Consider the following 24,609-nt stretch of genomic DNA (forward strand, 5'->3'; position numbering starts at 1 on the left):
GCATTCCGCCTAGGACAACTCACAGCTGTTGAAGGTCTGCCTGTAATGAATGGGTTGATCCAGATTTGGGTCTCATGGTGCCCCTCCCCCACACTCCAGAAGTCTGGGCACCAGCCAGGGCGATCTCACGCACCCAAGGCGATATCCACTCAGCATGCTGCATCCAAGTTTTGGGAGCCAAGCATTGAATTGCATCATACCAGCTCCTTAACCGTCAGTCTAGCAACACTGGTGTACGAAACCCTCTCTGGGCAACCAGGGATACATCTCGATCGGAGGATTTACTCCTTGGACAGCCTTGTTCTTGCAACTTGAGAGCCGGGGTAGCATAATCCGACAAACGATGACCGACGAGATGACGCAAACGATGGAGGGATGATGATGGTGCTGGACCTCGACGACTATAAGGAGGGCAGACCAAGGGCACGATGCTGCCCTCGAAATCCGTAAAAATCAACCTCATAAATGCACAACGCAAACCAACAGAGTCAGCACATACATGAGAATAATCCATGATGGCGTCGGCAGGAAACAAATCAGTCATCTCCAACGACATGCAAGAGCTTAATCAAGGTCAGGAGGACGTCTCCAAGACGATCCAGGGCCACAAGGCCAACCTGTCCAACCCCAGTAAGACCACTAATGGCATAACACATTCTTTTCACATGAAGAGCCAGTCACTGAAACACCGCCCTCGCAGATACAAGCGATCATAGCAAGAAGCACAGCGCTGAGGCGATCGAGTCGCTTGGTGGAGAGGTCAACCACTATGGCCAGGATGGCAAGCCACACAGCAAGAGCGCGGCGGACCAGCTTGAGGGAAGTAGGGTTATTTGATGAAGGGAGCTGAATGATGCGCGCATCATTAGTGATAGATACCCTGGATGATTGTACTGCTGTTGGTCCTGTGCTTCTAGACGCTGCGCCGTGCCACGCCACTGATTCTTGCGTTCCCGAGTAGGTAGTACTAATACGAAGTACGAGCACGAGCAATGATTTTTATTCGGTCTCTGTCACAAACTAGTATTAAATCCCTAGCTAGGGGTACGGATAAGACGGCCTGCAGTCTGTACAACTCGCGCGAGCATTGGCCATGCCCTGCATGATGGCGCTAATGATTGGATCCAAAGTGAGACGGTCTCGCTCTCAGCTCCTCCTCCGACTTCATCTTTCATGCTCCCGAATTACTTCCAATCCCATCTTCACGAAACCTCTCCCCATCATCTCACAAAGTGTCTCCCGTCCACCCACTCTCTTCTACCCATACTACCATCTTACTATCTCGCATAATGAAGGTCATCGTCACAGGCGCCACCGGCAACGCCGGCGGGGGCATTGTTAAGGCGTGCCTGGCCGACGACCGCATCACAAAAGTCCTCATCCTGACGCGCCGCAACGTGGCCAGTGACATCGAGAGTCATCCCAAGATTCAGGTTGTTATGCACCGCGACTTCTCCGCGTACCCGGACGAGCTGATTCAGCACCTCGAGGGCGCTGAGGCGTGTATCTGGTGAGTGAGCAGCCCTCCCCCCTTTTGGGTGTGGCGGATGTGCTAAAAGAAGACCTCCCGTGAAAAGGGCCATAGGGGGCAGGGTCGAACAGTTTGGCGGCGACATGGACATGGCGCGCAGGGTGGGCGTCGAGTACACCTGCGCGGGAGCCAAGGCCATGCGCGACAAGCTGGCGCCTAGGGTTCCCGAGGGCAAACGCTTCCGCTTTGTCTTCTGCAGCGGCGATATGGCTGAGTGGGACCAGGGGAAACGGCTGTTGTTCTTGGAAAACACGCGCAAGATCAAGGGTAGTGTCGAGAAGGCGCTTTGCGAGCTGGCCGACGAGGACAAGGCCGCCAACTTTGAGGTCTGGATTGGACGGCCGAGCTATATTATCCCTGCCAACGCCTCTGCCGTGACCAGGCTGTTCAGTCCCTTCGTCAAGGGTATCACGACGGAGCAGCTGGGGCGGGCCTTGGTGAGGATGGCGGTTGAGGGGGCTGGAGAGCGCATCGTCCCAACGGGCACGCTACAGAAGATGTGAACGGACGATTGGTGATCAAAGGGAATTGGACCCGATAAGCGGTTCACGCTCCTCGTCGGCGCCCTTGGAGCCGGGACAGCAACAAGTGAAGAAGTCCCAGACTTTCTGGCAGAAGGAGGGCTGTTCCGACTCGGCATCCTCCGTCTCCTGGGAGCCAGCCGTCATCTTTCGGAACAGCCAGCGGAATGGCACCCAGCAGCAAAAGTAGCAGATGGGACAGTCGTGGTCCGACAACCCAAGCTGTCGTCTGTCTTCTGCGGTTGGCACCCAGACGCCATCGCCCCACGGTCTGTCATAGGCCGCATAGTTTACGCGTTTAGTGAAGTTTTCACTGTCTGGTGACTTTTGGCCGTTCCGTCCAGATCGGCGGAACCGGACGGTACTGGGAGTAGTACCTAATGGTCCGAGGCCATCTTGTGATCTGCCTTGGGGTGGTGCTCTGACGGGCATCACCATGGGATCAGGCGACCTGTATTGTGCTGGAGACCTGCAACGGCGGAGGGGAGCACCAATCTTCCCACGAGAATTTACGCCGCTGTTGCTGTGGGATGAGGAGGACGGTCCAGATAATTGGCCGGAGGTTACACCCGAGCCATTGCCAGGTTTCTTGCATGGTCTTTTATCCGAATTCTGCCCCACGAGCTCGTTTTTGTTCACGTCTTTATCTACTTTATTGTCTTCTTCTCGTCTGTCGTTCTTGGTGTCTTGGCGTGGCTGATTCTTTTCTTCTTCCCGGTCGGCAGAAGAGGCCCAGAGGCGGTAAGAATTAGCGTAGGTTCCGATAGGGAGATGTCTTCGTTGATCCATTTGTGCCAAAATGTGAGGAGGAGGCTTCGAAACTGAGACGCAAAATATGCCAAAGCGATCCCCCTCGGAGCTGGGGCTGCTGCGGGTGCCATTTTCGTCATTATTTAGGCTACCGCTGGCCCTGTTGCCCCTGTTGGCGTCGCTGCCGTTGTTGCTATCGGTATTGTTGGTGCCACGGTTGCCATTGTTGGTGCCGTCGGTGTCATTATTGGTGTTGCTGTTGGCATGATATGGCGCTCGCTCCATGGTCGTCTCGGGATATGATGGAGGATCCTGCTCTGGATGCCCGATCATTTCAAACTCCTCTTCAACTATGCTTTGTGTGAGATATTCAGATGGGGGGAGAGGCATATTGAGTAATTTCGTTGGGTGCTATCACCTTGGCTGTAGCTATCGTGTGATGTCCGATGCGTTGGCTGGCGATTTCACAGTTCTTGATGGAGAAATCCGGGATGTGCTTTTTGGGACACGGTTTGTCTATACCTTTATTACTCGATGCGATCCCCTCAACATGATATTTATGTGTCTCTTATACATGAGTGTTGGTTTTCTTGTCAATCAAAGGGGCTGAAACCTAGTAGACATCATGTGGCCACCCGGCCTTGGAATGATGCCTGTTCTCCTTTCTACCATGTACCTACAGGCACGGCACTCAGAGCGAAGCCTCAACGGAAATAGACTTTGTATATTTTCCAAATACAACCCCCTATGAATACCTAGGGCCAAGTACAGAAACTCCATCCTTAGGTATCCGTCACCCAAGATCCAAATTATTTGACCTATCTGAACCAAAACATCTCCCTTCTCGATACCATCCCCAATACCATATACATCTAAACACCCCTCGAGTTCCTCTAATTAACTCACCAGTATGTATATGAATTACCAATTCACCCTCCTAGTTGCTCGGGAGATGAAACCCTTGCCCAAATACGAACACATCCGCGGGGCCCAGCAGGTCGAAAAGCCGCTTTGGTTCGTCATACAACACCCAGTCTTCCTCACCTTTGGCGGAATTCTTCTCGGCTTTATTGTATGGATTCTAGGTTACCTTTTTATGACCCTCCCCTCCTGCGCAAGATACAACCCTTGGAAACGACGCAAGGCTAGAAAGGAACGAGAGCAGCGAGCGTATTACCTCCGACTCCGGATGGAGCGAGAGGCGCAGCAGTTGCGGGAGCAGCAATTGCAGCAGCAGCAACAGCAGGAGGAGCAACAAGGAGAAGACTCGCAGCAGGAGGACGTACAGCAGGAGGACGTACAGCAGGAGGACGTACAGCAGGAGGACGTACAGCAGGAGGACGTACAGCAGGAGGACGTACAGCAGGAGGACGTACAGCAGGAGGACGTACAGCAGGAGGACGTACAGCAGGAGGACGTACAGCAGGAGGACGTACAGCAGGAGGACGTACAGCAGGAGGACGTACAGCAGGAGGACGTACAGCAGGAGGACGTACAGCAGGAGGACGTACAGCAGGAGGACGTACAGCAGGAGTATCCACAGCGCGAGAACCTACGAGGGGAGGATCTACACGGGGAATATCTACAGCAGGATGACATAGAAGATGCCATCCCGCTCCAAGATCTGTCTTCCCCCCCTGCCCCTCCACCTCCACTCGAGGATCTGCCTTCTATTCCTGACCCTCCACCTCAGACTCACCAACCCCAAGAGAGAGCAGCCGATCCAGACCCAGATTTGGAGCGTGGAGAACCAGATCCACCCCCGGAGCCATCGCGGTTTCGACGCTTGCGCGAGCGTATTCACCGAGCAGCTGCTGCGGCACGTCAGCGGGATGAGCAGAACCAAGGGCCTCCCCGGCCACCCCTGGCGTCGCATGCCAACTTCATGCCTCACTGGTGTGATGATTTTACAAATCATCGATAAATGGAACAGTGGAGGTGCGTACCCAGTCCTGCATTTTTTTTGAGGTGTGCTAAACTTTCGGGCATAAGCTACTGAGGACCAACTACTCGGAAGCTCACGCGTGCATCTTCTTTCTTTGGTTTTGAGATACGACAGGTGTATGGCCCATAAAGGTTGGAGAAGAAGGGCACAGGTTTTACTGAACAGGAACAAGATGCACAGGAAGGGAATTGGGGATATGTATTCAAGCTGCGGAGTCATCGAACAGCATCGGATGGGCAATCTAGTGATTTGTATGTACGTAACATGCAGCAATGATATGCTACGTGCAGGACTTGTTTTATTCTTCCTCCATTCACTGTAATGCCTACAGATCCTGTACCCAACCTCGCAATTTTCGCCTCGTCTCAATTTCCCCTCGCCTCTCTGTCCTTCCCTTTTCCTCAATCATTCAGCCGGAAACTTCTTTTATGTTTGCCGTGGGTGGCGTCTCAGGGGCTTGGACCTTGAGCGCATTCTAGGGCTGTGAGCGTAAGGACCCCAATGTGGCAGCAATAAGCTTCAACACAAAATAAAAGTTCACAGGAACAAAATCTCGCATCTCCACGTGAGCAGATAAGCCCAACCAGTCATCAAGGTGGCTGTAGAGCGGCGTCATCGTATCAAGCCCATCCAGGTCGTCAAGGTAGGTACATCAGTCCGATTGCACACTCATGTCCCTCCCAACATGAACGCACAAGAAATATGTGTGTAGAATTTTGGCAGATCATCAATCACCTATCATCAACCCTTTTCACACATTTCTGAAAGAAGGAACAAGATGTCGTCGCCAGTGCCAATGGTGACCCACCATCCCCAGGGGATGCTCATCCAAGACCCGAGCCGCCGAACATTCCCTCACGGCCGACCCAACCCCAAGGGCCTCAAACTGGCTCCTCCGTACCTGAAGACGGCTCCCAAGGGCGATACTGCTGCTGCCAAGCTCGCCAAACTCGCATCATCACCCTCCTCCTCCCCCCCTGACTCCTCGGATGGCCAGCCCGTCGTCAGCCTGGTTATTGCCATCGTCCTGTTCATACTCTTCGTACAGGGCTGGGCAGTATTGACGCTTTTTGCCCGCCAGCGACAACGACGACGGCGCCATAACCGTGAGATCGCCGCGCGTGCCAAAAGAGTCACCATCCGGATGGTCGATATGCAACCAGGGGCAGACGAGGATCCCAACCCGCTCGATGACTCGTGGGTTGGCTCTGATGCAGAGTTGAGCGGGCCATTGGCCGAAGAAGCGGACGATGATAATTATGATCGCCATAATGAGGAGGGAGTCACTCACTTGCTCTGGGAATTCGGGACCTATCTGGCGGAAAGGTGCGGAATCATTAATAATGGATCGATAAGACTTAGCTGATGTGCCTGGTAGGCGTCAGTATTGCAGCCAAGCCATGCTCAGCAAGCTTAACAACCTCCAAGGCCCAACATAGGGGACCAACCACTCTTTACCTCCATAATTAATAACAGTTCGAGACGACAAGAATTCAAAACACAGTGAGGCCATCTATTTTGGTCATGTCTCATGTATCATATCCGTCGTACAGAATTACCCCTGCACCATCTTTATCCTGCCCTCTAGCACGGGTGCAATCGTCCTCGTCCAGTCCACCGTCATCTCGCCCTCGCGCAGCGGATCGCACACGCTGGCCTTGACGCCCGCCCGGAGCGCCCACCGCGTCCAGAACTTGCGCATGAGGAGCACCTCAAAGTCCATGTCGTCGTCGTTCACGTCGTCATCCCCGCCGTCGCTTTCGCCGTCGGTGTCGTCGTTGAGGGGTGTCTTTTTCAGCCCCAGCCGCGACTGCAAGAAGTCGTTCCACGACCTGTTCGTATCGTCGCCATCTGCATGCTCAAAGGGATTACGAGTGGGCTTGTCGGTGGCAGCTGGAGATAAGGGCGTGCGAGCGTTGAAGGCGACAGAGACCCAGTGCTCGGCCAGGTTCTTCCACTGGCCTACCGTCCGCAGTCCCATAAAGTACTGGCGGAGTATAGTAGAGATGAGGATGCCGTTCTCCTCATCAATAATCTCCTCCGCCTCGCCGCCCTCCGGCTTGACAAGCAGCGCCGTGTATCCATCTGTCATCGTTAGCAACTAATCATTGGGAAGAAAACCAGCTGGGATACATACCCTTCCCACGCCCCATGTATCCCCTTGTAGCGAGCTTGTACTTCTTCTCCGGCTCGTACGGCTCCCCATTGATGAGAAGCGAAATCACCCGCTTGCCCGACTCGCGGGAAGGGTCAAACTCAAACTCGATGCCCGACACCTGCGGGAACCGTCCCTCTAGAGCTGGGTACAGAGACACGCCGTTCTCCAGCGCGTCCCAGATGGCCTGGCCCGTCACGCGCAGCAGCACGACGGGGTCCTCAAAGGGGAAGCACGTCGTGATGTCCTTGATGCGGATCACGCCCGGCGGGTAGATCTGGCCACCGCGGATCGTCCCCGAGGCCATGATGGCGCAGTCAGCGTCGTGGTGCTGCCGCATAACGTCGCAGACAAAGTTGCCAATGTTGGACTCTTTCAAGCGGACGGTGCTGAACCGCGCGTCCAGCGGCATGGCCGTCCACCCGATGGGCTTGCCCAGCGAGTTCTTGAGCTTCGAAGTCAGCCCCTCCACGAGCTTGACCGTGGGCGGGTGCTCGGGGATCTCGGATGTCACGTCGCGGCGCCAGATGTCAAAGTCCCAGCGGCCGGAGCCGTCCTCCCTACGCCACGCCTCGATGTAGCTGAGCTGCTTGAAGTCAGACCCCGAGCGCAGGACGTGTGTGCCCTTAATGACGCTGTGGGCGTAGTAGTGGTCATGGCCGCCGAGGATGATATCGATGAGCCCGTCCGTCTTGTCGGCTAGTTTGTTGTCGTTGGGCTCGCGCATGTGGCTGACGCAGACAATAATCTCGGCGCCCTGCTCGCGAAGCTGGGGGACCAGCTCCTTGGCCGTCTCGCTGGCCGACTTGTAGATGAGGTTTGGGGGCAGGCTGTTGATGGTGGCGAGCCACTCGCGCTCGCCGAGGCCGATGACGCCAATCTTGATGCCGGTGGAGCTCGTAAGCATGCATGTTGGCTTTGCGTTGCCGAGGGGCACGCCTTCGCCGAGGGCAGGGTCGAGGACGTTGGCGAGGAGCCAGGGGAACTTGGTTTTGGAGGTGAGATGCTCGAACTGCTTGACGCCAAAGTCGAGGTCGTGGTTCTTGCTTGGTCAGCGTGTCTTGGTCCCTGTTTTATAGAATGCACATACCCCCACGCATGCACAGTCCGTCCCGATCGTGTTGAGAACAGGTACCATATGGCGCCCTAGCAGATGTTAGCGCAAGAGGCTGCCATGTTGGAAGATGCGTAGAGCGTGTTACCCTTGGTCACCGTGCTCTCCAAGCTCGGGTTGAAAGCGTCTCCCGAAAAGAAGGTCACTAGCTCGGGCTGGTCCTTGAAGCGTTCGCCCTCCCGATACTCCCTACACAGCGTCACGAAGCGGGCCAGGCCGCCTATCGGCTCAGCGCTAGCGGGATCGACATGATAGACGTCGTTGTAGTGGAGGATGCGCAGGTCGGGGGGCAACCCTCCATCGGCTCGGCCTGACGTCGATGTGGCCTGGAGGTTGGGTGGGATCTCGCCTCTGGGTGCCATTGTGGTTGCGGGGAGGTATAGATGGAGGACAACGTTAATGATGGTAGGAGAAGAAGTCACGGCGAAAGTGAAACAAAACTCTGGAAGAAAAGAATGGATTAGGGAAAGATAGGGTTGCTGTTGGAGCTCTTGGATACTGTGGTCGTTGGAAGCTGGAAGCTCGGAAGCTTGGAGGGGGAGGGGCACGGGAAGATCTAATGCAGTGGCGTGTTGCACCGTCTCAAATTGGCTGCCTCAATGCAAACACAGCCTACTTCACTGGCCAGCCCCAACCTGAAACCCCACAGAAGCCCTGGATTTGCAGGGTTGGAGACTTTGGAGCTTTCTTGGCGAGCCACGTATGTCCACATATCTTGAGCTGCCCATGCTAGAGATGTACGCAATTGGGCGGGGAGAAAACTACATGCTGATTCAATTGCAGGCGAACGGGAGAATCATATCCTTCACGACGCACGAATACAATTGCTACGGTCTGTGGGTCTATTCTGCCTCCGTGGTATAGTAGAGCGATCTCATGGAAATGGGTGCAAGGCAGCTATCATGCCCGGCTATACGGGCAATTTACAGAGTATGGTTATGGAGGGGAGCGTGTGAAGATGGAGGTGGCATATCCTTAGGCCGTGTATATAATGGAACAACGGCACGGCAGCAGGCCACGGACAGCCCCATTCCTATTTTGAACGCCCGTGTTAGTCGGTGTGTGTTACAATATGCGAAGAGAAAAGACGTGGCTGGGGTCAATCCAGGTAGAGTGATCAAATTACAGGCAGTCCGCCTCAGATACTGGGTCAGCCAAGCTAAGGAGACAGAGGCTCTCGGGTCCCGCTCGTTCTGGCCGTATAGGGTTTGTTCCAAAATGAAGACTATCCCGGGGTATTCATCCTCGCTCTTCCTCTATCTAATGTTGAAGGGGTATCGTCATCCACTAATGTATTAACGTGTTGCAATATGATTCCGTAGCTTCAGGCTCCAAAAATCAGAAAATCAGTGCTTCAAGTTAGAGCGCCGCCCGCCCTCTCGACTCGTATGGCATGGCGAGAACGAGGAGCCCGGCAGCAATGAAGAGCGCGCCACTCGTATAGACGGGAGCTGATGTCTGGAGATCGGCAAACATGGCAATGATGGGCTAGAGATGGTCAGCGCAGCTCTTTACTAACAGAAGTCGATAAACATACCGCCATAACACCAAATACGCGGTTACAAATAGCAGCCAAAGCATTACCTGTGCCTCTCTGTGGTGTTGGGAAGAGTTCGGGAGTGTACCCATACAATACTGCATACATGGTGCTGCTGCAGAAGTTGAAGGCGCAGTTCCAGCCCAGCAACTGTGGGCTTGACTTGGCAATGGTGGAGCAGTATAAGAAGACACCCGTCAGTGCCGTAGAGCCAAACAGGGCGCCCTTGCGTCCTATGTAAGGGAGCTCGACTAAGAAACCTCCTAGGAGGGCACCTGGGATACCAAGGACGGCAATGATGAGGTTATTACGGTATGTGATGTAGGTGCTGCCATCTCCGAAATCGACGCCGCGCGAGGACTGGATAAAGGGCAGAAATGCGTTATAGAGAGGGTAACCGAGGCCAATCAATGCCCACACAGCCATGATAAGACCAGTGCTGAGAGCGAGGCGCTTGCTCGAGAAGAGAATCTTAATCTGACTGGAGTCTAGCTTCTCAAGATGCCGCTTCAGAGTCGTGGTCACGTCGGTATGCACCTGGTAGCCCTCAGGTTCACATGCTCTTAAGTCGTCGATTGTCAAGTCTGTCGTCTTTCCATTGCGTTTGGCAACTTCATGGACAATGCGGACCGCCTCCTCGTCCCGGCCCTTGCTCATCAGGTACTTGGGGGACTCGAAGATGGTAAAGCAGACGAACCGGATGAAGAACATGATCAAGGTCAGGCCACCCATGGTAATGAGAAAGTAGCGCCAGCCCATGTTCTGGGACCTGGTGCATGTATCTTGGTCCTGTTCGCAAGTCAGGTTGCCCAGCAGCGGCCACGCCACCAGGTTGGTGACGACCTGAGCAATCGCCCAGTCCACCGATAGCACAGTCAGCAGGTACTGGTGGGTGCCAGGGAGAAACTCGAGGAAGATGGCCGAGTCAACGGGAAGGTTGCCTCCTACGCCAAATGACCAGAATGCAGCAAATGTGCAAATGGCACCAAAGTTCGGCGCTCCCGCTGCAATCAATCCCCAGAGTGCCGTCAAACCGAGAGTCAGGTTGAAGCCCCACCTTCGCCCAAAGATATCACAGCCGAAGCCCCAGAAGGCCGCGCCCGCAAGAAGTCCAATGTTCTGGCTTAGTGTAAGGATTGGCGGATAGGTGGGACCGAATTCGTTGGCAACGGGCGTAAGAGCAAGCGAGGTGACAATGGGCCATAGATTGTCGGCAGCCCAGCCAAATCCGACGACGATGAAGAGCTGCCACTGGTACCATCCCATTCCTATTTCTTGGATCTATATGGCTTGTTAATTAAGTATATTTGGATTAAGAAGACATATCCTCACAGCATGGTTGAGCACTCGGGCTTTGGCATCGTATACGGGGTCCAGGATTCCGGTCGGGAGGATAGCGTCGTCTTCGTAGGCGATGCTGGCACTCACTCGACGAGTGGCCGGGGGAGACGTTACCCCGTCCTTCTTCCGATCAGGCTCTGAATCGCTGCCCATTTTGTCGACCTGGTGGGGCCCGTGGTGTCTCCAAAGGCCACGATGTTGAGGTCAGGAAGGTGGAGGGTGCAGAAATGGGAGACGCCGGAAAGCAGCGCCGACGTGGACGTTGAAGGTGGAAGCAGAAGCGGTGGACACCCAAGTATGCACTACACCCTATGTCGGGATACTGATGATTGTGGGAGATCAGCGAGAAGTATGCAGCCCCGGAAAATGCTGCAACTGCTAACGAGCTGAGTGGTCTGGGGACAGTTCCGTGTTAACACCCAAGACTAGGTATTGGCGGGACATCGGGGGCTGATGACGCGATGCACACTGACATGTGTGATTGGCTTTTGCGGCAACACCGAAATACGCCCCCTTCCAGCGGGGATGCCGGTAGTACGAGTGCCTATTACTCGTCGCAAGTGCTCGGATCACTTAGACCAGCCCGATCCATGAACGTGGGGGTTGCTGCAGCCTGGAGCTTCCCCGGAACTTCGTTGGGGTGGCGGCGTGCAGTGATGTCTAAATCCTCGAAAACGGCGCTCCAACTGAGACAATCTTCGTGTCCAGGAACAGCCATCATCGAGAGTTGCGATCGTCCATCCTTATCCGTAGATGGGCCTGTAGAAAATCCCGGTTAGCCTGTTAGTCCACCTAGGCCGGACTGAGACGTACATCAACTTTCGACGACCACAGGATGCCTGAACTCTCCCACCCTCCAGTAGCTAGCTCCCTTCGGCACCGTCGATGGAGCGTCATCCTGGTCTGGCTGGGGCCTGGGAAGGATGCAGGGTGATGACGTGATGGAACCATGGCAAGCCACGGCGTTCTAAACCGAAGCTTCGCAGTGGCAGTTGCGCGTAAGAATTCGGCGTCTTTTCATCCGGAAAGCCTTCAATCGCAAAGGTTAACATTTTGAGCAGTCTTCAGAGAGGACATTCGTGCAAGACAGCTACTAATGAAGGAGGGCATGGGTCTGTGCGCTTTGGCTGTTTTACAGTACGGTCACGTGTGTTGGAAGGCGGATCAATCGGCCCCAGCGTGTTGCCTCTTTCAGTGACGAGCGGTGGATGGACCACTGAACTCTGACCTCAGGTCCTCACGCATGGTCGAACAAACCATGACTGCCCAGATGCAAATGCACGGAGCTTGAGGCTCCCAGGCTTTGGGTTGTCGCCCCAACTAATCCAATGATATATAAGCAGGGTTAACCGCTGGAGGGGCTTCCGTACGCGCCAGGTCTGGCCTGCGGCACTCCTGCAACAGCCCACGTCGCAAGTCGCGACAACCAAAGACCACTTATCGCCGACCAAGTTGAGCGACCATCCGTGGACAACATAGTTGAGGGATCGATTACCCGGCATTTTTTTCGTCGCTTCTATGCATCTTCCTTAAGAGACTTCCGTCTGATACTTCTCAAAAAGGAATGGCCGACTCGTCCAAACCACAATGAATGGCTCAGATCCAGCGCCAAGCAACATTCAATTGCCATGGCGGTGCATCCAAACTATAAGTGTAGCATCGTGAGGTAGTCGCTGCAGAAGTATTGCTGCCGCTTCCTATTCATCGTATGTTTCCTCATGTTTCTGCACTTCAGACTTGACCTTGTCGTCGACGACAAGAGTCCCGCGGGTCGCCGTTCATGTCTAACTCCTTCTCTCCCCTCCCTCCTTCTTTACCAACCACTGTCTCTCGTTTTCTCGACAACTTAGACTCTTCACCCGGCTGCCTCGTCAAGAAGAGGTTTGCCTGATTGTATTTCTTTCTACCGCTGGACGGCACTTTTATAATTGTATTATCTTTGCGAGCATCCATCTCTCCTCATAATCAGACCTTGAACAAGCAACCATGCCGACTATTGCCCTAGCTCTAGCCAGCCTACTGCCTGCACCAGTCCTTACCGCCAAGACTATCCTCACCTCGAGCGACGTTCTCTCGAGGCCGTATGCCTCCATCGTCGCCGAAGCCAGCCTTAGCCGCCGTCAGGATGACCCCTCATCAGATCAACAAGCGCTACTTAATCCCGATGGCACGCTTAACATGACGGCCTTCTCCGCCGCAACCAACGATGCCTGTCGGTCCGCTCTGGTCAGCATGCCTCGCGCGTCCAATCCCTCGGGGATGTCCATTTGCTTTAATCTCCCGTCGCTCAACACCCAAGACGGCGTATTCGAGGCCGATCTCAGACTATATCGCGTCTCACAGCCTAGGGCCGCATGGACCCAAGTTGATATAAAGCAAATCGATGTCAACGTCGGGTTCCCGAACGCGCAGGTCAGCTCCGTCACGGAGGATGACTTCACGGGCGTAGGCATGGTTGGTGAGCTCGCAGCCCGACAGGAGGACAATCAGGCAGATCTACCCCAGCTTTTGCAGGCGTACCTGCTTGTCGGACAGATCAACAAGTCTAAAATGTCACAAAATAATTCCATGTGAGTCGCCTCTTGGCAACCCTCCGGAGAACAAACATCTCACAAGAATGTCAGGGCCGACCTCGAAGCCCTCTTAATGCCCTCCCTGAACCTCACCGGGCCTACCCCATCCCGCAACCTCACCACCACTATCTCTCCTAACGAAGCAGCTTTCCTCACCGGTGTCTTCTCCGATAAAACCCCTCTCTCCGACTTCTCCGCAGCCCAGGCTGCCGTTGATGCACAACTGCGTCGTCTTCGCGAGGCCAAGGGTAAAGATCCAGACGTCGCATTCGTTCTTCCGGGGACCCAGATCCTGATCTTCCCAATTGGCTTGATCATTACGGGAACATGGACCCTGCTGGGGTTTGCGGTGTACGGATTTGGCACGGTACAGCGATGGCGCTTTAGAGAGATCTATAGGGAGAGGGTGAGGCTGCTAGATACAATGGGGAGAAAGACCGGAGGGATATAACAACGAGTCTGCCGGTATGGGTTGTGAACTAGCATTCTCTTTCATGATTCAATAGGGCGAGGATATAACTCTCCTATTGACGGAAAGACAATCGAATCTCAAACAGCTACATAATGTGTATAGATATATCATTCTACAAACTCCCATCTGTATACATCGATGTATAGGTATAAGTTCACAGCAACCCTTGTCGCAAACAACTCGAACAGACAATTCAAACAACAGATCCATCAGAGCACAAACCTGAAATAATCAGTCCGTAATTACCCCGTCTAACACCTGCCGTATTCCAGCTCCAATTTAACAACAAATAAACCAAAAAAACAAAGCAATCCTCGTCTATGATGCCCGCTTTCTTCCCTTAAACCAGAAAACGCACTCGGTAAACAGCATGTAACAGCCCGTCACCGCCCAGCAAGACAGAATAATACCCAGTCCGCCCAGCAACCGCACATCCACGATGCGCCGAGCCAGAGTCTGTCGCAGGCCGCCGTTCAGCACAAACCACCCATAAATCGGCACAGCGAGCTGCTGCGCCGCGACTGAGATGGGAAATGGCAAAGGGGGCTGTGACCTACGACCCTGCTCGTGCTCATTCTCGGCAATGGTGTCGGCCATGCGCCAGGCGACTTTGTTGTTGACCCTGTCCCAGGTAGCCTCGCAGGCAGCCGCCCGGGCCGCGGCGGCCATTCGCAAACGCAGTCCATGGTCGCGGGCGAGCCTCATGGCCTTGATGACGAAGCCATCGAGGTCGTCTGGCGAGACGAGCAGACCCGTGTCGCCGTGCTGGATAATGTCCGACGGACCGCCTTGATCACGCGCCACGACGGGCACGCCGCTCGACATGGACTCGAGGACGACGAGCCCAAACGTCTCGGTGACAGAGCAGTGGAGGAAGACGTCTCCGCAGGCATACGCCTCGGCGAGGTCATCGCCGACCTTGAAGCCCGCGAAGATTACCTTGCCCTGCTTGACGAGTGGCTCAAAGAGTTCCTGCACCTCCTTTTCCACGTCGGGGTTCCTGTTACCCCCGACAATAAGAAGTTTGAATGGCAGACCCTTAGAGTCGAGCCCTTTAGCTACCTCGGACAAGAAGCCAAATCCCTTCTCACCCGCGATGCGGGACACGGTGACGAAGATGATCTCGCCGTTCGGTGCGACCTTCTGGCGCATCTGTTCGTTCCGCTTAGTGGGACTGAAGAGCTCTGTGTTAACACCCCTTTTCAGGAGCTCCATTTTGTTCTCCTGGATATTCTGGCTAACTAGGTAGCGCCTGACGCACTTGGAGGGGTAAAAGATGGTCTTGATGGAGGAATGCCGTAAGAGGTAGCTCTGCGCTGCATTAAACATCCGGACACCAACGTAGCTGAGGGGCGCCGGGAAGAGAATCTGGCAGTACCCGGCGAGGTCCGTCTGGAAGTTGCATATGATGGGAATTTGGTTCTCCTTGGGCTGCTGGCGGACCTGCAGCATGACCTGGAAGCCCAGGCTCGCGGGGGAGGCCAGATAGATGAGATCGGGCGGGGCGTCGAGGCCGAACGTCCGGGCGTATATTGTCGAGTTTCGGACGGGGTAAACGATGGAGAGCTCCGGATTGAATGGGAGAGGATAGCCTGCCACGCGGACTTCTGGTTGAAGCTTGTCCGTGGGAGAAAGGTCGGACAATGGAGGCGGCGTGAAGATATTGTGCTGAGTATGGTTCCAGGGCGCAACAACAGCCACCTGGGCACCGTGTTGGCGGAGGTGATTGACGAGCATCAGTGTCGTACGGCTGACGCCGTTGACAGGGCCAAAGGACTCGGTGCACAAGAGGATGCGTTTGTCCTTAAGGTTGGCTGGAAACTGGGAGAGGTCACGGTCGGGATATGGCCGCAGTGCCAGAAGCTGTTTAAACAACATCGTGTCAATGTCTGGCTAAGGCCAAGGTCTGTCGTTCAGTATTGGTTTTCTCGTGAGAGGGAAGCTGGATTGATTGTATGTTTACATAGGTAGAGTGCGAAATACAAGGACTATTCTTCTCATGACATATATTACCTATGCTTTAAGGTTGGTTGCTATCGAAACAACCAAGAACAACAGTTTTCCCACGTGAACAAAGAAGCGGCTGAGGTGGCATGACATGATAGGACCAGATAAACAGGCACATATAGTTAAACTTAAAGTGCAGTCTCGCGTGGCATGTCTGCACTAAGGAGCGATAGACACCCACGAGCATTGGCAGTTCGGCACTGTTCGCCGATGAGTAGCCTCTGGTGGGGGAGGGGGATCGTTAGAGTGTTGTGGAGGGGCATAGGGCGAGCCTGGGGGTTCGTCAAAAGTGCGGGATATGGCAGGGGATTCTCCCCTGTACCGCATAGGGAGAATCATCCATTGATCCGTCTATAGTATGCCATCTCAAGACCTAGCCCAGTCGAGTCTTGTACCAGAGGACTTGCTCAGGCACAGAAAAAACCACCCATACCGACGGCTTCGTTGCTACCATGGAAATAAGCTCCCTCGAGGATTTCGACTGTGGAAGCTGTGAACATCTTGTGATGGCTGCATGTGTCTTCTTGGTGGTGATGTTGCCAAAGGAAGAAGTTGTCGTCGAAACTGGCGAATCAGAGGGCAGGACGCAGCCACATTGCCGCTTGGAGCAACCCGACAAGTCGACGTTGCAAGCCTCAACGGAGCCCTAACAGTCCCCGTGTTGCCAATGGTTGGCCTTCAGATGGAAGTTATGTCTTGTGACGATGATTATGACCTGGTTGCGCGCTTGTGATGACTGTGAGCCTGTTCCCCGGGGTAGACACGGAGCATTGCGGCAAGCATTTGAAATTCTCATGATGGAGCGTCAGGCCAGCCTAGTTGGAGCGCTTGGTCGTTTGATATTGCTTTCGCATTTAATGATGCTAAGCAGATCCATGAATCGCACGAGAAGCCCAAGTAATGTTCGTTTCGGTCCCTATTCGAGGTGGGGTTGTCATCACTGGCAATGACGGAGGTTTGGGATGGTGGAGTGTGAGATTTTGACTCGTCAACTGGCGTGTGTGAAAGTTGACGACGTGCACGGGCCAGTCTCCGCAGCTCGGGCAGGCCCGTAGCAGGAGCGACCGAGAGAGCAGCTCCCGTGCCTGAGCCGTCGACTCGTGGCCGTCTCGTGGTGGTCCTTCCCACCTACAATATGATTCAACCATCTCTCGAAAGCCAAAGATCAATCAAGTCCTCATAAACACTGTTCACCAGGATGTGGTGCAGTGATAGGTATTCATCCGGTCTCTGCCCAGTTTTACCCGATCTCGTTTCACACCCACGCTGTCCCTCAAGCCACCGCATTACAAACTATCTGCTCATGTACTCCGTAATATCCAATGGTTCCATTCTTGGCTTAGCGGTTACGTATCTCACTCTGACAGCGACACGAGGACACAACCAATAGCACCCCTGTTCAACCGCTGATAACCACCTACAGCAGCCCTAGACTCGTCGATACGGGTTTTCGGTCAGAACGGGCATCAAGAGGGAAGGCGCGGTAAATTTTGCCACAATGCTCCGTATTAGCAGACAGTACGAAGGAATACTAATATTAATGATAATCTACCGGGGGAATCTAGGATTTGGCTCCGCCGGCACACGGTGTTGGCGTCAAATTAGAAATGCCAAGACGCATTCATCACGCCACCAAAATGAACGCAATGTCGCGAAGCCCCAATGACAAAAGCATATTCAGATCGACAGCGCGAGATGTTGTGATAAGTGAAACGGAAACAGCAGTATGGATAATGATAAAGCACTGCGTGGATGGGGGTCTGCGCCAGCACGCCATTGAGAATCCCGCAAATGGAACAATGTCTCATTGTTGAAGCTGATATCGGATAAGTACTACGGCGTAGGTACGTACGTATACGCAACCAGACAAAGTCAGATTGTGCATCTATTGTAATACTTACGGCTCCGTCCACGGTCAGAGCCTCACACTCACAGTGTGACGTCTGACAAGACTCACAAGAGTGAAACTCGAGTCCCAAGGCGTCCCACCTGATGCTGCAGGCCGTCAGCGGCTGGGGCTGGATTTCAGCCCCTGACAGTGCTAACAAGCCCGGTCGATCGTCCACCGAATGCGGGTGGCCAACCCCCCTGGCAATATGGCAGTATCGCTCACCGCCTTAATTTTGCACCGCATTCCTGCGCGTTCCTGCCAGGCGCCCTGCCCCATCCGGACGGGGCAGCGGGGTTGCTGCTGAATACTGGCGTTGACTGTGGCGCCGTGCCCCTTTTCCGGTCCCCAGGACCCCAGCCTCATGCGACCAGCGACCTGTTGCCAGTGTGGCATCCCGCATCGTTCGTAGTGCTCACCTCTCAACACCGCCCCTTGGCTCCAAAATTTTCCCTCCCTCTGGCGACTTGACTTGTTTTGCTTCACAACATTGGAAGTGCCTGCCTGCGTGTCGCGATTTTGCTTATTCTAAAGCCTCCTCGTCGCTCGCTTCAGACTTGCCCAAGGCAACAACACACAAGTGTTCGAGCTCTGCACCTCTCCCTTACAGAGCCACCCCCCACCTGCTCGCTCCAAAATGGCCTCCATTCCCGGTTCCCTCGTCAACTCGGTCAAGAGCCTTGGGATCAACGGCTCGACGACCCAGACTAACGGCACCCTGCCCGATGTTGTCGTCAAGAACATCTGCTGCGTTGGCGCTGGATATGTCGGTGAGTAGCTCGTCACCCCAAACCTCCCCGTTGAACTTGTGGCGCCCTCCCAAGGCGGGAGGCGATCGACCAGCATAGGGTCCATTGTACTGACATGCTATCTCCAGGTGGCCCGACTGCCGCCGTCCTCGCCTACCAGAACCCCCACATTAAGGTGACGGTCGTCGACCGCGACCAGACGCGTATCCGCCGCTGGAACTCGAAGCACCCTCCCATCTACGAGCCCGGTTTGCGCGACATTGTGCGCATCGCTCGTGATGGCGGCCGCAAGACCTCCTTCGGCAGCGCGCCCAAGTCTGAGAGCGACGACACGACCATCTCCGAGCGCCCCGCCAACCTCTTCTTCACGACTGACGTTGGCAAGTGCATCGGCGAGGCCGACATAGTCCTCGTTGCCGTCAACACCCCCACCAAGTACCGCGGTGTTGGTGCCGGCAGCGCCACCGACATGACGGCCTTTGAGGCTGTCACTGGTGTCGTTGCCCAGTACGCTCGCGAGGGCGCCATTATCGTCGAGAAAAGCACTGTCCCCTGCCGGACGGCCCACCTCGTTGCCGATACGGTATATTACCCCCGTCGAACCATCTCAGCAGGGTGGTAGCTGACAAATATCTAGCTCTCCATGCACCGTCCTGGTGTCCACTTCGAGATCCTTTCCAACCCCGAGTTCTTGGCTGCCGGTACCGCCGTCAACGATCTTCTCTACCCCGACCGTATCCTGATCGGTTCCGCCCCCACCCCCTCGGGCAAGAAGGCCGCCGAGGCCCTTGTCGGCGTCTACGCCGCCTGGGTCCCCCGCGAACGCATCCTGACCACCAACGTTTGGTCCTCTGAGCTGGCCAAGCTGGTTGCTAACTCCATGCTGGCCCAGCGTATCTCGAGCATCAACTCCATCTCGGCCGTGTGCGAGCAGACCGGTGCCGATGTCGACGAGGTCGCCAAGGCCGTTGGTGTCGACCCCCGCATTGGCAACAAGTTCCTCGTGGCCGGTATTGGTTTCGGTGGCAGCTGCTTCAAGAAGGATGTCCTCAACCTCGTCTACCTTGCGGATACTATGGGTCTCCCCGAGGTCGGTGAGTACTGGCGCCAGGTTGTCAAGATGAACGAGTACGCCCGTGATCGTTTCACCAACCGCATCATCAAGTGCCTCAACAATACTCTGGTGGGCAAGAAGGTCACCATCCTGGGCTTCGCCTTCAAGAAGAACACCTCCGATACCCGCGAGGCTCCCGCCCTGGAGATGATCAAGACCCTCCTGGAGGAACGCCCCCGCGAGATTGCCGTTTTCGACCCCTGCTGCAACCCCCGCGTTATCAAGGAGGAGATCAAGCTCCTGCTTGGCCCCGTCGCCGACCAGGGAAACATTTCCGTCTACGGCAATGCCTACGATGCCTGCAAGGGCAGCACGGCAGTCGTCATCGCTACCGAATTTGACGAGTTCCGGAACCAGCCCCCTCCCAAGCCCGCCGTCGCCGCCCCCGGACCGGAGACCAAGATGATCGGCCGCAAGCCCAACCCCAAGGCCGACCCCCGCCCCTTCGAGGCCGGCGCCCCCACCGAGAACGAGGTCCTGGCCCTGCACAAGTACCTCGTCCAGCGCGAAGGCGAGAGAAACGATGACCCGCTCGACCGCTACAACGAGGAGCCCGGCTGCCCCGAGGACTGCCCCGACTGCATCCAGCACCGCGAGAGCAAGGAGACCGGCTTCGCGACGGGTATGGGCAGCGCCGAGGAGTACAAGCCCAAGGAGCGCGTGGACTGGGTGGCCATCGCCGACAGCATGGCCAAGCCGCGCTGGGTGTTCGACGGCCGCGGCGTCATCGACTCGCGCGAGATGGTCAAGCTGGGCGTCCGCGTTGAGAGTGTCGGCCGCCAGCACCGCTTCTAGAAGGATGCGGCTGCCGGAACCGAAACGAGTCAAACTGACGAGACGGCCGCACGGAAGAAATAGGGATAAAAAAAAAAGAAAGCCCTTTTATACCATTCTATGACATACTAGAAGTGTTTTAATATGTAGGGGTGTGAGGTTTTATTCCCCCCTTCTTGTTTTTGGATGGTTATGTTGATGCGCCATGGCGAAGACGATGGATGGATGAATCGGGAGGGGGGCAATTGGATAGCAGCACCCTTGGGAGGAGAGCGGTATAGTTCAGAGCCCAGATAGACTTATAAGACTCCTTTTTTTTTACCATTTAGTGCTAGATCAATAGACTGGCTTCACGTTGGACTTGAGCACGCTTTGACTGCGTCCTTGGCGCTATGGGGACGGCGGTGGTCACGATGGGCTACCCTAGAGACGTTATACTCCCTGCTAAGTGACAGGTCGACAGCATACGATGTTGAACATGCGGCGGCTCTGTGGTTAGCGAAGTAGGCTTTCTAGACGAAACATGTCACTGTCGTAGCTCCCAGTATTATACCTAATATGCAACTCAAACTCGTTGGAACGCAAGTATGCCTGCTCATCCCCACACAGCATGCCCGCCCGTTCCTTGTCTATCCAGCCTTCCGTACAATCGCCCCCACGAATGGGAAGATCAATTAGAGAACTTGATATACGTATTTAGGTAGCTTCAATGTTGTTTACAACTGCGAGGATCGAGAAGCCAACGTGTGGTTGAGGTGTTTGGACTCCTCTGGTAGTTGTTCACCGCTTCAATTCGATGCTCACACGGCCATTTACATGCGGATGCCCAATGTCTATTTCGCACCTCACTGTCAATACGACCGCATAACGTCGCATATGGGGTGTGCGATTGTTCCCAGGAACACATGTATTTCGTCTTGCAGTTTATACCAGCTCTTCTCAATGAGTAGAATTCCTATGGATTTTGACAGTCGTGCTATCCATAGCATGAAAATCTTATACTATAATACTTTAGGAGCAAGAACGCACATATGTGACGGTAGGTTCTTTTTCCTTTGCTCTGTCTCAGTAATCGATACCTAGGTGCTCAGGTACGGGGGGATTCTAGAACTCGACTGTTGGCGCACAGCTACACGGATACTACCCTATCTAGATATATCGATGTAATTCAGTTATTGAGGTTCCTTTCTCTGACTATGTATAGGCACTCTCCTATAATATTAGTAGTAGGTAGTGGATGATTACTATTCAAGTATTATCGCGTTGAGTAGGAGTGGAGTGTCTTGCTGTATCTCACTCTTTTCCTGTTCCAACAAACTGCTCAACCTATTTTTCCATTTTTTTAATCCCTATAGAAGAATCGTCGATGAGTCTGTGGGCCTTTGTAGACTTTATTATGCAATATCGATATTTACCTATTGGGCAGCTGCAATGTTTGCTCAGCCTCAGTTGGGCTGTTTCTGCACTGCCACGTCGTACGGGCAGGCATACGTTATTCCTATAAGTGCTCCCTCCTTCGGTGCATTTGGGGAAAAAAAAAGAAGGCTGTCTCATTCGCAGCCATCAATATTAGATTTCTTCTCACAATGCCGTCGGAAGGGGAGGGCCTCTTCACCGCGGGGGTCATCTTGAATTTCGTGATAGCTCTTGGCATAACATGGGTCATCTGGTTCGACATCTACAGCATCCCCGAGTCTCTAGGTTGGCTTGTCAGGGCCTATTTTGCCCAAACCAGCTATGTTACCTTCACGGTGCTCATGAAAACCTCGATTGCGGCCAAGGCGATGAAAGTCGTCAAATGGTGTATAGGCACGGCGTTTGTCATCGTGCTGTTCCCATTTGCACTCCTCTGGCAAGTTGCGAACTTGCTATTCATGGCTGGAAATAGATCCATGGCTCAGCAGAGGGTCAGCGAGGCGCTGGAAAACATACCTTGGAAGCACCAAATTGCCACAAAGCCGAGCAGCGACGTACCCTTGGATGGCATTGGAAAAGCCGCTCCCGTTACCAACCTGAAGTCGACTTATCACTACCAAAAACTTCTGCGGGACCGTGACTTCAGGCTCCTAGAGCTTTTTCCACCAGTGGAGGGAGAAGGGCAACATGGACCTCTGCGAGGAACAATAATCCACGCACGGCCGGGCGAGACGCCCCAATTTACTGCCTTGTCTTATTGCTGGAACGACACGACATATGCCAATACCAACAACAACAGCGTCGATCCCGTATTAGATCTAGGCTCGGAAGGGTGCCTGGTGCTGACTCGGAATCTCTTCAATGCCCTTCAGTCTGCACGGGGGAGAGGGCACCTGGGATCGAACCTCTTCTGGGTGGACCAGATTTGCATCAACCAAGAGGATCTGGCCGAAAAGTCTCGCCAGGTCTCCCTGATGAAGAACATCTACCAGAAAGCCGGCCTCGTCTTGGTATGGCTAGGCGACGACACGCCGTTAGGGGATGCCGAAAGAGCGCTGCGTTTCGCAGATCACATTGCCAAGTGTATCGACGAACATGGCCTCCTGTCGCCGGAGTTCGACTTCTTCCCGATAACCTTCACATCCAACGATCTGGGAATCCCACCTATACACAGAGCGACCATGGACTATCTGGCCTTGTTAAGGTTACTGACGCGCCCTTGGTTCCAGAGATCGTGGGTCGTCCAGGAGGTCTCGCTCAATGACAACAAGCGCGTCCTGTGCGGTTCTACCGAGACAACATTTGATACGCTCGCTACTGCATTGCTCTTCTGCACCAAGTCTATGGAATTTTTGGCGGCGTGGATCCCGCTGGAGGCGAGGGATGCCTTTCGTGCCATGATACAGTCGTCGGTGTTTACCATGAGAGACCATGCGCCTCCTTCGTCCAGCTTACTGGACGTCCTGGTCAGACATCGAGGGTGCCAAGCGACGCTGCCTAGCGACAAGGTGTTTGCCTTCCTGAACATCTCCAACGATGGCGATGCTCTGGGTATTAAGCCTGATTATACTGCTTGCCCGCGGAATGTCTTCATCGAGACGGCGGTAGCTATGATCAAGTTTTACGATAACCTGGACATACTCAGTTCTGCAAATGGCTGGCCCTACGGCCGCACCAATGGTCTGGTTACAGCCAAGGGCTCAGAGGCACTGAATGTATCTCATACCTGTATAGATGGCACAGGGACTTGTCTGGATCCAAATCACCCGGCCCATCTGCCATCATGGGCTCCAGACTGGTCCATACCAACATTTGCGCCGTCTTTCCAGTCCAAGGGCGAGTTCGGGGAGTATTTCAGCAACTATCGCGCGTCTGGCAACTCTGTCAAGAAGGTCCAGTTTCGAGCGAACAACACGCAGCTCGGAGTGGACGCTGTCATGCTCGACCACATTGTCAGCGTAGGCCCTGGGTTTATGGAAGACACGGGTCTTGACATCGGTCACCACTACCGCACCATCAAGACCTGGGGTGACATGTGCGGTGCCTGGGACAAGAAGAAAGAATACATATTCTCCCAAGAAGATATGCCGACGGCGTTCGCTAACACCATGACCTGCGGCGGAAAGGAGATCACCAAGAAGTCGGCTAAACCCACACCCACCCTCTCGGCCGAGAAAGATGCTCAACCGGAGCCCGATGCGAACAAGAAGGACTGGCTTGGAGGTGAAGACACCTTTGAAGCTCAGTTCAACCAGCTCCTCGTCGTGTTCTGGGTCAACTGGATCGTCAACGGTATATGGCCCGGCATCGCAGCATGGCATTGGATCTACGGCATATTCCAGACCTTCTTCGGCGTTGCCGTGTACCTGTTGGAGGGCCCACGCAAGCTACTCGGCCGGAGCGTGCCAATGGCATCGGTGTCTTCGGGGTTCAGGCACCGCCTCATGGCGTCGGTCACGCACCGGCGGTTTATCTGCACCAAGTTCGGTATGATCGGTCTCGCGTCGCCGCAGGCGGAGCCCGGAGACTTCATCATGTTGATATCTGGGTGCAATGTGCCCGTTGTGGTTCGGTTTTCTCAAGGGGGACCAGAGCCAGATACTGCCCTGTTTGAGATTGTGGGTGACGCTTACGTGCATGGGGTTATGTTTGGTGAAGCTTATGACCGTGTGCCTAAGGATCAGCACACTACTCTGTGGATTATTTGAGTAGTGGCCCGCTG

General features: G+C 54.5%; 9 protein-coding genes across 9 annotated transcripts; 6 read left to right on the plus strand and 3 right to left on the minus strand.

The window, feature by feature from the left end:
- Positions 1-515: 515 nt before the first annotated feature.
- ACO1O0_004748 (Con-6 family protein) lies at positions 516-837 on the plus strand (the record flags this gene model as incomplete). Its single annotated transcript, XM_083194181.1, has 2 exons — positions 516-630; positions 701-837. The coding sequence occupies 2 exons, from the start codon at positions 516-518 to the stop codon at positions 835-837; spliced, it is 252 nt and encodes an 83-aa protein (XP_083051129.1).
- A 452-nt stretch (positions 838-1,289) lies between these two features.
- ACO1O0_004749 (uncharacterized protein) lies at positions 1,290-2,034 on the plus strand (the record flags this gene model as incomplete). Its single annotated transcript, XM_083194182.1, has 2 exons — positions 1,290-1,510; positions 1,578-2,034. The coding sequence occupies 2 exons, from the start codon at positions 1,290-1,292 to the stop codon at positions 2,032-2,034; spliced, it is 678 nt and encodes a 225-aa protein (XP_083051130.1).
- A 1,678-nt stretch (positions 2,035-3,712) lies between these two features.
- On the plus strand, positions 3,713-4,726 carry ACO1O0_004750 (uncharacterized protein; the record flags this gene model as incomplete). The annotated part of the gene is made up of 2 exons (XM_083194183.1): positions 3,713-3,874; positions 3,947-4,726. 2 exons carry the CDS (start codon positions 3,713-3,715, stop codon positions 4,724-4,726), a joined length of 942 nt encoding a protein of 313 aa, XP_083051131.1.
- Positions 4,727-6,302: 1,576 nt separating this feature from the next.
- Positions 6,303-8,378, minus strand: ACO1O0_004751 (Metallo-dependent phosphatase-like protein; the record flags this gene model as incomplete). Its single annotated transcript, XM_083194184.1, has 3 exons — positions 6,303-6,832; positions 6,885-7,944; positions 8,115-8,378. 3 exons carry the CDS (start codon positions 8,376-8,378, stop codon positions 6,303-6,305), a joined length of 1,854 nt encoding a protein of 617 aa, XP_083051132.1.
- A 997-nt stretch (positions 8,379-9,375) lies between these two features.
- Positions 9,376-11,047, minus strand: ACO1O0_004752 (major facilitator superfamily domain-containing protein; the record flags this gene model as incomplete). Its single annotated transcript, XM_083194185.1, has 3 exons — positions 9,376-9,504; positions 9,554-10,834; positions 10,886-11,047. The coding sequence occupies 3 exons, from the start codon at positions 11,045-11,047 to the stop codon at positions 9,376-9,378; spliced, it is 1,572 nt and encodes a 523-aa protein (XP_083051133.1).
- A 1,833-nt stretch (positions 11,048-12,880) lies between these two features.
- ACO1O0_004753 (uncharacterized protein) lies at positions 12,881-13,918 on the plus strand (the record flags this gene model as incomplete). The annotated part of the gene is made up of 2 exons (XM_083194186.1): positions 12,881-13,464; positions 13,519-13,918. The coding sequence occupies 2 exons, from the start codon at positions 12,881-12,883 to the stop codon at positions 13,916-13,918; spliced, it is 984 nt and encodes a 327-aa protein (XP_083051134.1).
- Positions 13,919-14,257: 339 nt separating this feature from the next.
- Positions 14,258-15,817, minus strand: ACO1O0_004754 (glycosyltransferase family 4 protein; the record flags this gene model as incomplete). The annotated part of the gene is made up of 1 exon (XM_083194187.1): positions 14,258-15,817. One exon carries the CDS (start codon positions 15,815-15,817, stop codon positions 14,258-14,260), a length of 1,560 nt encoding a protein of 519 aa, XP_083051135.1.
- A 2,654-nt stretch (positions 15,818-18,471) lies between these two features.
- On the plus strand, positions 18,472-20,492 carry ACO1O0_004755 (uncharacterized protein; the record flags this gene model as incomplete). The annotated part of the gene is made up of 3 exons (XM_083194188.1): positions 18,472-18,604; positions 18,712-19,166; positions 19,221-20,492. 3 exons carry the CDS (start codon positions 18,472-18,474, stop codon positions 20,490-20,492), a joined length of 1,860 nt encoding a protein of 619 aa, XP_083051136.1.
- Positions 20,493-22,128: 1,636 nt separating this feature from the next.
- On the plus strand, positions 22,129-24,595 carry ACO1O0_004756 (HET domain-containing protein; the record flags this gene model as incomplete). Its single annotated transcript, XM_083194189.1, has 2 exons — positions 22,129-22,132; positions 22,173-24,595. 2 exons carry the CDS (start codon positions 22,129-22,131, stop codon positions 24,593-24,595), a joined length of 2,427 nt encoding a protein of 808 aa, XP_083051137.1.
- Positions 24,596-24,609: the final 14 nt, after the last annotated feature.

The sequence above is a fragment of the Amphichorda felina genome (assembly GCF_050947745.1).
Source record: "Amphichorda felina strain 45539 chromosome Unknown scaffold_4, whole genome shotgun sequence".
NCBI classification, from domain to species: Eukaryota; Fungi; Ascomycota; class Sordariomycetes; order Hypocreales; family Bionectriaceae; genus Amphichorda; species Amphichorda felina.